This window comes from Molossus molossus, unplaced genomic scaffold, assembly GCF_014108415.1.
Source record: "Molossus molossus isolate mMolMol1 unplaced genomic scaffold, mMolMol1.p scaffold_m16_p_13, whole genome shotgun sequence".
Classification (NCBI taxonomy): Eukaryota; Metazoa; Chordata; class Mammalia; order Chiroptera; family Molossidae; genus Molossus; species Molossus molossus.
Window position 1 is genome coordinate 34,058,605 of NW_023425348.1, and position 11,173 is coordinate 34,069,777.

Here is an 11,173-nt window from a genome sequence, read left to right on the forward strand (position 1 = left end):
AAAATAACTTATGCAACTTTTCTGAGATTCACCTCACTTCCCACCTTGAGCTGAAGTTAGAGTGACTTGTATTTGTTGTCAACCCATATTCAACTAGTTTATTTCCTCCATCTTTCTGTTCTAAATATGCCAGTCTTTTTCTTTATTATTCTTCCAAACTCCTACTACAGTATTAATGAGTACCCTGAATGTTGTTACCTAATAAAGACTTAGGAGAACAATGTTCCCTTAAGAGATTTCAATTTAATAGAAAACTCTGGAGACTCTCTAGAAAGTACTAGGGAATCTTCCTGTTCTTCACTTATTTAGAAGTAAATGTAATAAATGAATACATCTTTACAATCCACATGTTCAGCCCATGGTTCAGCTAAAAAGATAAATAATGCTTTACATCAAAAACGTGCCCAGCATGGTTTTTACCATGTACTTCTATAAATTCAAGATACTCTTGGCTTCCTTAAATAATAACACATCAAACAAATGTTTACTGAAAATAATTAAAATACTTTCAGTAACTATTATATATATCAACTGGATTTATGCTTTGCGTTTATAGAAAGGCACTAATTACATTTATTTTTAAGAAATCACTGAATCAGAATGATAAACTGTTAAAAATCACTTCCAAAAGAACATCATCAATTCTTTCAACCACTCAAAACAAATTATTAAGACAAAATAGAAACAGAAACCTGTTTTGTGAACAATTAGGGTAATATGTGAGGTAAAGGGGTATATTCAATCATGAATATTAGGTTTAATCAGACAACTTGTGGAATGCTTCATTTTTACATAAAAGAAATAGTACAAAATTATATTAACACCAGAATCTAATAAACCAAATACCAAACAGATCCCTTAACACTCACTCTGTTGCTTCCTACAGTTGCAAACACTAGCGGATCTCCTTCTTTGCTGTGCCAGTTAAACTGAACTCCAAACAATGGTTGACTATGATCTTCCTACAAAATAATCATGAAATAAGAAAAATCAGTATTTTTTTAAAGAAACCAAACTGGTAGTAAACTGACCATTCTCTTTATAACCTTTTTCCAAAATGGAAGCTACTATTTCATAATATCACATATAAACTGACTTTTGACTCTAAAAACATCTATTTGTACAGTTTTCACACTGAAAAATATTGGTATACGATAAAGTTTTTTAACAATCAAAGACTTAAATCAGAAGTTAGTAACAAGCATTTATCTAAGACAATACTTTGATACCTTCCTTCTATTTTCTTATACCCAACTATATTTTTCTGAATCAAAACAAACTGAATAATTATGGCAGAGCATTTCTCAGGACACAAAGATACAATTTATTTTTCTGAAATTGGCAACTAACAAATGACCTAAGAGTTGCTACAGCTTCCCTAGCACTCACTGAACTTTATTAGGCTTAATTTTTCCCTTGTAAAATGGAACATTATCAGACTCCACTAAAATCATTGCTTTCTATTACTGCGATATAAACAATTTTAAATAACCTTGAATTTGGGTCCTAATAAAAAACCATCCCAAGTTTTATAATAAACAAGTATGGTAATTGAATAGTGGGGGCCAAGGGAGGCCATGGACTATAACTTCAGTTAACAGGAGGCTGGCTATAAAGAGGTGTGTAAAAAAAAAAAAAGTGTTCACTTTTGTTCAAAGAGTTATTTTTCAGTCTCAGGATTTTACTGGCAATCTCTTGGCATTTAACAGTAACTTTCATAGTCACTTTAAGGCATGTTTAAAGTCTAACAACTTTCATTTCTTATCCTTTAAAAAACTACAGCTTTAAGCTTTGAAATATTTAATCAAAATATTTCACTGACAGTTAAAACAACTTTCCAGACACACTATCTAAAAACAGTTTGAGCCCAGACCGGTTTGGCTCTGCTGTTACAGCATCAGCCTGCAAACCAAAGAGTCTTGGGTTCGATTCCCAGTCAAGGGTATGTAATTCAGCTGCAGGTTATATCACCAACAAAGAGCCGTTCTGGAGGCAACCAATCCATTTGTCTCTCTCACATTATCTCTCTCTCTCTCCCTCGCACTTTATCTAAAAAAACTATGGAAAAATATCCTCGGGTGAGGATTTAAAAAATAAATAAAAACAAAAACAAAACAGGTTGATAGAACTAATAGTAACATGAAACTATAATGGACACTTTACCTTTTAAAAAAATATATGCTGAGATTAATCTCCCTCCTTAACACAGTGTAATTTGACACACACTGAGCAATAAATTGTGCTACACTGAAATATAATTTCCACATAGCCATAGTCATTTACGCTTTCTGAAGGCTTTACTGAAAGAATATTTAGATATTTAGAAAAGATTCTAACTTACATAAGATAATGTAATGCATATTTCTGCTTAGCATAAGAGTATCCCCCAATTTAAAACAAAACTGAATACATGTAAATAAATACCATTAATCCCTTTTATAAATAAAAGCATTATTGAGCCCTGGCCGGTTTGGCTTAGCGGTTGGAGCATCGGCCTGTGGACCAGTGTCCTTGGGTTCGGTTCCCACTAGGGACGTGTACCAAAAATAAAAAAGGCACTATTCAGAAAGCAGTAATTTCAATAACCCCAACCACTTGTTTTCTACATATACTGAACAGTCAAAAAAATTTTAATTTATATCTTTATCTTTGAAAAACATTACAAATAAAACAAAGGAGTTAAATTGTTTTAAACTGTAGAAACTACGATATCTATTTCCATTTATGCTGGCTCAAAGTTAATGAGTCACATTTAATTCTTTTTAGTAATAGGTATTTTGGCAGTGGCTTGTACTTTAAAGTTTTATCCAAACACATTTTCCAAAACCTTTTATTTAACTACAAACAATAAAGAAAATCCAGCCTAGCCCTGGCTGGTTTGGTCAGCGGTAGAGCGATGGCCCACGGACCAGTAAGTCATGGGTTCAATTCTGATAAAAGGCACCTACCTTGGTTGCAGTTCGTCCCCGGCCCTGGTCAGGGTTGCGTGGGAGGCCACCAGTCGATGTGTCCCTCTCACGTCGATGTTTCTCTCTCTCTCTTTCTCTCCCTCTCTCTTCCTCCCACTCTATCTGAAGATAAATAGAAAAAAAAAAATCCTCAGGTGAGGATCAAAAAAAAGGGGGAAAGAAATTCCAACCTGCAGTACTAGGTATTACACATTTAATACAAAACAGAAAAGCTAAATAAATGTGAAATGAATTATAATAACTATGTAGTATGCACCACAAAAACAAAATTTCAAAGTACTGTAATTTAAAAACATTTTCAACATTTTTAATTTGACAGAGTATATTGAGCATAAAATATTTACCACTGAGAAATAATTCTGCAGTCTAGCATTCAGCATTTGTCTTTCTGCACATACCTTGAGACTATTTACACATTTGAATGAATATTTGCATTTCTTTGACTTCCATTTTCCCTTTCCCCAGCTTTTCCTTCCAGGCGCATTTGGTGTATTTGTAGGTGTATCAGGGCGTTCAGTGTTTGTACCACTTTCTATACTGACAGCATCATCCTGTAAGCAGTAAGTTAGAAAAAATTACATAAAACAGCAATATTGTACTTCAGCAGCAAATGACTTTTTACTGGGCAGCTACTGAATCACCCAAAAGAAATAACTAATAAATTCTGCAAGCAATGGAAAATTTTGTTCCTATCTTCAAAGGATAAAAATCAAACCAGCTACACATTTGGATTTGTGGTTACTTAATATTTCGGCAAAAATACAAACCAAAAAAAATGTTAATCAGAAAAGCAGTAATAATACCTTTAATAACACACTGATCCTTTATAGATCTCCACAGAAGATACTATTAGATACAAAGTGTAAGAGAGCCTAAGTAGAAAATTTTAAAAAGAGAGAGCGCCTCAAATAGTCTTTTGCATAGTAGTTTCTGGGATTCAAACCCAAAGCTGTGACTCCTAAATCTGACTTAACTGCATGTCTTATAATTTAGAATCTATTCTAATATAATTTGTAATATTTTGTTTGCGTGCTGGTCAGATTGAAGCATTGGGGGGGGGGGCATTTGAGGAAGAAAGTTAGTGCTTCCGACTTTAGATGTAGTTGCCTAAATCCTATTATCATTCAAATTATGCTTATTTATAACACAAAGCATTCAACGTTTTTAAAAGTCCTACATATTCTGTACAACTAAAATTTGACTCATAGCTCTAAAATAACAATACTCATAAATACAGGGTGGAGCGAGAGTAGGTGTACAGTTGTGACTATGCAGTTTATTCTTGTATTATTACTTACTAGCGACTGTATTATTTTCCATACAAACAACAGTACATCCACTTTTGCTCCACCCTGTATGCTAGAAATCCAGAAACTCTATAAAGTAAATCCCTTCCAAATGTAGAACTGGCAGCAGAAAACCTAATTTATACCTAATCTCCAATCCACAAGATACATTAAAATGGGCCTCTAATCTCAGAAGGGGATTTTGCTACCTCCTTTAATTACATATTACAATGTGTTCTTAGTTACAGAGATTTATTTAAACCTATCACTTTAGGGCAGTAGTTAAACTAAATAAATTCCAGAGGAAACCTTTTTTCATGGAGTGCCTATTAACATCTATGAACACAGTGTAGGAACCACTCATTGCCTTAGGGGCTATTTCTAAATTATTGCTTCCTAAAACTGGCTTTATGTTATAAAGGTTAAAATTAACTAGAGTGACAAAAAGTATACTAAAAGTTCACTTAAAAACAGAAAGGTAGCCCTGGCCAGTTTGGCTCAGTGGTTGGAGCTTCAGCCTGCGGACCAGAGTCCGGGGTTTGGTTCCTGCTAGGAGCACGTACCCCCTAACCCAAAAAACACCCTTCTTTCTCCACTTGCTTTTGGCCTTCTTGTCATTATTCAGCTTCCTCAAGAGTAAAATCACTGACCTTGTTAGCTTTTTCTAAACTCATTTTTATACAGGGGTCTCTATACCCTTCCCTTACTGTTTCCCCTTAACCGATGTCCTAAATCTGGGGTCCTTGGATAAATTCAGAGGGCCTGTGAACTAAAAAAAAAAAAAAGAAACACTTAATGCCCTGAAACACTTAATACACATTTGGATTTGTGGTTACTTAATATTTCGGCAAAAATACAATACAGGTAGGGTCATCCCCATAAACCAAGATTGCAGATTTGATCTATAAGGGTATATACAAGAAGCAACCAATGAAGCATAAATAAGTGGAATAACAAATTGATGTTTCTCTTTCTCTCTCCCTAATATTCAATTTAAAAAAGAAGCCCTTAAGAAAATATAATACATAGACACAGATAAGTGTGGTGAGAGTCAGAGCTTGGAAAGGGGCAAGTGGGATTAGGGGCAAGTGGGTATAGGGAGGCTAAAAGGGGGATGGAAAGCAACTTTGCTTTGGATGATAGGTGCATAATGCAGTGTGCAGATGTTTTGAATTGTACACTTGAAATTGGTATGGTTTTATTAACCAATGTCACCCCAATAAATTCAATTAAAAAAAATAAAAGTGAGAAATTCCTGCAAAAACAGGTGTGGTAGAATATAATGCTATTAGTGTCTGTGACAGAAAAATGTTCATGGTTTGATTTGATTACAAATATTTCTTAATCTACAGTACTTTATTAAAACAAATCACAAAAATATTTTATAACATTTTATAATTTTATCAAAGATTTTGTTTGTAACCTTTTCACTGCATTTTGCACATTTGAAAAATGTTATTCTGAGAAGGCTTCACAGGATTCAATAAGGTGCCCAAGACAACAATAAAGGTTCAAGTCCCCATCCAGATGGAGGAACCAAAACAAAGGCTTAATCCAGTCATCTGGTTGTGAATAGCTTTATAATGCACCAAGTATATAACAAGAGTCTGCGAAAAAAGAAAGTAAACTTTCAATTTATTTGGTCACCTGAAATCTTTCTCAGTCTAAATAAATTATAGTTATTTTCATTACATTTCTGCCTGATTATTTAGTATGTGGAATGATCAGAAACACAAGTTTATACTATGTGATCACAAAATAAGTAATAGTAATGAAATAACACCTGAATAGTACTTACTCAGGTGTTGTTTTAAGCACTTTACCTATACTACTTCACTTAATCCTTACAAATGGCCCTAGAGGTAAATGCCATTATTATCTCCATTTATAAGATAAGAAACTGAAGCAAACAGGTCATGCAACCAGTAAGCAGTAGAGTGAAAAATTTAATCTAACATTTGGATAATGCCTGTGCTCCTATTACTAACCTATTCTGCCTAAAGAAATTTAAGAGAAGGCAGAAATAAAACAGGCTCCAAGGACTGGAATGGAAAAGTCAGAAGTCTTATTTATTCAGTATATATGTAACAAGACTGAGAAGACAAACAAAAGATTTAAAACAGCATTCCAAACAAACAAAAGATTTAAAGCAGCATTCCAAACTTAAGCTTTCCAGATACTTCAAGTCCAAACCCCACTGACAATCCCCTGAAAATCTTCTATCTGCAAAAAAGAGTTCTTTTCCCATCTCTTCAGTGAAAATTTTGGGCATGACGCCATGCCATCCACATACATGCTTCAATCAGTGATGTAGAATTTAAGAAATGGATCTGTAAAATGTTATATTTATTCCTAAAACTAGCCAAATGAAAAAATGAAGAACTTACACTGCCCTCCTGTAACACTTCACAGATTTAAAAAAGATATTCTGGCCCTGGCCGGTTTGGCTCAGCGGTTAGAGCCTCGGCCTGTGGACCAGAGTCCTGGGTTGGGTTCCTGCTAAGGGCACGGTACCTCGGTTGCAGTTTGTCCCCGCCCCTGTCGGGGTCCTGCGGGCCGCAAAGAGTACATGTCTCTTTCTCACTTCGATGTTTCCTCCTCCTCTATCTGAGGATGGATGCAAAAATGTCCTTGGTGAGGATAAAAAAAAAGACATTCCGATGCTATTGCCATATATTACGAAAAGGGGTTCGCATTTTGGAGTAATATCTTTAAATAAATTGCCAAGACGTTTTGCAGACCTTCTTGGATACAGTAAAACAGGAACTGAAAATTAATGTCAATTCGGTTATTACTGGCATCTCACCTACGCACAGTTGGAACAAGATGATTACCAAGATCCATTTCAGGTGTTTTTTTTCCTTAATCTAGTTCCAAAAACCAAACACGTGCGAGGCCATGAGCCCACACCTTAAATACAGCCAACTCGACGACCGTTCCCTACAATCTTCCAGGTTGTCCCCTTTATCTTATTAAAACTTTCAAAGGAGTAACCGTCCCGTCTCATTCCTTCCTCAAGGGTGGGTTTCCCCTCCAAGTCAGGAGACAACCCTCTCAATTCGGCTCCTCCTCAAGTAAAGCTGGCCGGCCGGCCGGCATACCCCATCTCCACCCACAGGGCAGGAGCGGGCACAAAACCCCCTTTTAGGGGAATCGCCGAAACCCCTTAAGTTAAGATGTACTCCTCCCACCCGGCTGTGTAAGGGTCCAGGAGTTACACGGTCCTACATTCCTTTAAAAGAGTCCATAACACGCTGGCTTCTCCTTCCAACTTTCTCGAAAAACCTCTACCTTGCCTTTTAAACTACCGGAATCTCAGCTCCGCACTCGCCCCAAATGCCCCAAAGGCCCAAACACACCACATCCACGCGAAAGGACCCCGAGACCCTCCGCCCCCCGCGCTCTCTCTTAAACCACTCTCCGCCAAGTTTCTGCTTGCTCTCGGCCCCACATCAAAATCCCCACAGCGACATGTTCGATTTTCTCCTCCACGCCCGCGTTTTCCTGGGTAGAGGGTGACATCTCTCCCTCCCCCCACAGGCGCCCGCCCCCGCTCCCACAGTATAAAAAAAATTTAAAACTTTCACTCGAGTCCCATCGGAACCACTCAGAGTTCCACTCACATTCTCGTCTCCAGAGAGGTCTGGGTTGCTGTTTTCGTCGCTGCTCAGCTTCTGCTTCTTGGCCGCAGGCATGTCTGTTCCCGCCGGGGCTGTCGACACTTCCCTCTCGGACATATTCCTCCGCCTCCCTCCAGGTTCCTGCCGCCTAGGGCGGGGCCTCCGCCACACCGCCGTCAAGCAAGCCCGGCCAGAGCTTGCCGCAAAGTTGCCACTGCCGCCGCCACCTCCACCGCTTCCCCCACTGTCGCAAACCGCGCCCAGCCGCCGAGGCGGGCGTGCGTGAGACCCCGCCACACTGCTGTAAAAGGGGCGCGCGCGCGCGCGCCCTCCCGCGCGGCTTCCTGCCTCCTTCCTTCTCCCTTCTCCCGTCTTGGTCTTTTCCCGCCGCCCTCCGGGCAGTTTGCACGGAGAGACGTGATCCGTTGGCTTTCGAGAGCAGTATTTCGTATGTCCCCCTTCCCCACCACCGCCTCGAAAAAGGAGAGGCGGAACTCGAAAGGATGCTCCTGCACCCTCTTCCTTCTTCCAAAGACGTTTCAGTCGCAATTGGCCCAATCCTTCGATCACCGACTCGCTGCAAGGACTCGAAAGTCTGTGGAATGGACTAAACCACCAATGTCCCAGGGGACGGGGAAGGTGCAAGAAGTAACCTCTTACGTTAGCGATGTATGCCAAATGTTCTTAATTTTGAACTCGGAGTATAAGGCTCTCAAATTATTCATGATACTGTTCACAATTTAATTTTTGGTTAAAAATAGAAATTCAAAAACTGTAAGCTGATTTCCACTTGTCTCCCCCATCTAGCAAATGGAAGTTACCGACTAAGAAGTACGCATGCGCTGGGGCGTATTCTCGCGCTGGGTTGTTCGGACCCGCCTATTCCAAGCCCCTCCTCTTCGAAGTCTTGTTTGCTGAACCAGGTGGTCTTCATCGGGTTTCCGTAGCTCGTGGTGGGTTTCAGAGCGCTACCAAATCTTTGCTTATGGCTGCGTCCTAAATTCTTGGTGAATATTTATTGCGATGAATGCTTATCCTCACCCAATTGGTGCCAATACTGGGTAAAGGTTAAGTAGGAATATCCTAAAATTATAGTGATTTCAGACCTCCAATGAGTTACAGTCCAAAGTGCTCTTTTTAACTGTTAAAGAATCATCAAGGCCCTGAACAACGCCAAGGCCCAAAACCCATGGTTATCTCCAACTATGTATGAGACTGAGACTTAAACGATGGACAATATTTTTTGGCACACCAGATAATATAAAATTGTAGGGGAAGGCAGCAAAACGATTATACCTCACCAAAATGTTTATCTCTAAATGTTACCATATCTAGGTTCTTGACAGATGCCAAATACATTGGTGAGCCTCGTGGATTTGTTACATGGGTCATTAGCCACAAAACTAAATGAGCATCAGGAAAAGGAAAATGACAGCCACACACACACCCTGTTTCTTTGTAGAACTTGAACTTGGTTATCACTACTTGTTTGGGGGGCTTCACTGTCCTAAACTGTAAAAATGAAATAGGAAGGGACCTAAAATTTCATGAGTACTTGCTTGATATATATAACCAAATACTTGCGAGGCCATGAGCCCACACCTTAAAGACAGCCAACTCTACTATCATTCCCTACACCTTTCCAGGTTGTCCCCTTTATCTTCGTGAAAACTTTCAAAAGTATCAAAAGAGTACCCGTCCCTTCTCATTTCTTCCTCAAGGGTGGGTTTCCCCTCCAAGTCAGGAGATGTCCCTCTCAATTCGGCTCCTCAAGAAAAGCTCACTGACCCGCGGGCATACCCCATCTCCACCCACAGGGCAGGAGCGGGCACAAAACCTCCTTTTAAGAGAATCACCAAAACCCCTTAAGTTAAAATGTACTCCTCTCTTTCAGCTGTGTGTAAGGGTCTAGGAGTGACATGGTCCCTAAATTCCTTTTAAAAAGCCCATTACACGCAGGCTTCTCCTTCCAACTTTCTCGGAAAAACCTCTAACTTGCCTTTTAAACTACTGAAACTTAGCTCCACACTCGCCCCAAAGGCCCAAACACACCACATCCACGCAAAAGAATCTCGGAGCAGACCCTCAGACCCTCCACCCATCGCACTTTCTCTTAAACCACTCTCCACCAAGTTTCTGCTTGCTCTGGGCCACAGATCAAAATCCCCATAGATAAGTTCAATTTTCTCCTCCACGCCTGCGTGTTCCTGAGTAGAGGATGATATATAATATATATGTATATATTCTCTTTTCCTCTTTTAGACCTCATTACATTGCCAATGGATAACCAGTATAGAGTGCCCCATCCGTAAAATTCTAGTGTACAGAATTACTTTTGCAAGATGCCTTAACAGGGAGAAAGAATGTCATTATCTCTCTCTGTTTTGTTATCTGAAGATTGCAAGTCACTCTTATTTTGGGAGATAAGGAGAGAAATCAGTTGAGAATGAGAAAAGGAAGGTAAAACAAAAGCAGGGCACATAAATTGTTTTTGCAATGAAGATAAGAAAAATAAGGAAGCTGTTTCAGCAGCACATATACTAAAATTGGAATGATACAGAGAATATTATCATTACCCCTGCCCAAGGATGACACGCAAATTTGTGAACCTTTCCATATTAAAAAAGAAAAGAAAAAGAAAGCCTTAAAAATATTAAAGTTCAGGTCTTAATAATATTAATTGAAGGTATTTGTTGAACTCTTATAATGTGCCAGGCATTGCTCAGCACTACTCAGTTGAGACTGGTATAGTGTCAGCCACTGAAAAAGTAACACGTGCTTTGGTATGGCATTTTCATAGACAGAGATAAACATACTCTCCTTTTCTGTTGAAAGGATATTTGTGAAATATAGCTCTACAAATAAAGGATAATCAACTAAGTCATTTCCAAAGCAAATTAATCTACATTTCTGGGATGAGTGGGAGCTGGGAAGTAGGAATCAACTACTAGTCATAAAATTAGAAAAGCGCTGAACATTTGAATAAAAGCCACATTGAAGTATAATGCCTTTCAGCATGGGTGTTAATCCATAATAAAGCAAAAAGATTTTAAAGGAGTTTTATTAAAACTTGGAGGGATATAAATTTTTCTGATGAGTCAGGGATAATAAATAGAAATTAGCTAATATTAATTATTACTAATGTTAAAAAATTATTCTGACACTTGTTAAAACAGTAAGGAATTTTACTCAAGGCTATTATAAGTGTCAAGACTTGCAACAGCAGAGAGATTGGGTTCAACTCTGTATACAGAAGGACAGGAGGGTATTTTTAATCAAGGAGCAGAATGGGAGTGAA

At 38.6% G+C, this 11,173-nt stretch overlaps 1 protein-coding gene and 1 non-coding gene across 4 annotated transcripts in view; one reads left to right on the forward strand and one right to left on the reverse strand.

The window, feature by feature from the left end:
- EED (embryonic ectoderm development) overlaps window positions 1-8,473 on the reverse strand; it is a 32,144-nt gene extending 23,671 nt beyond the window's left edge. For all 3 annotated transcript variants that reach the window (XM_036258682.1, XM_036258681.1, XM_036258680.1), the window contains exons 1-3: window positions 7,879-8,473; window positions 3,368-3,520; window positions 870-962 (exon numbers count right to left, since the gene is read on the reverse strand). In XM_036258682.1, coding sequence (XP_036114575.1) covers window positions 870-962; window positions 3,368-3,520; window positions 7,879-7,992 — 360 coding nt within the window. In that variant the 5' untranslated portion in view covers window positions 7,993-8,473. The remainder of the gene's footprint in view (window positions 1-869; window positions 963-3,367; window positions 3,521-7,878) is intronic.
- Window positions 8,474-10,393: 1,920 nt separating this feature from the next.
- Window positions 10,394-10,498, forward strand: LOC118629118. The gene has a single exon (XR_004959366.1). It is a non-coding gene; the product is annotated as a U6 spliceosomal RNA (small nuclear RNA).
- Window positions 10,499-11,173: the final 675 nt, after the last annotated feature.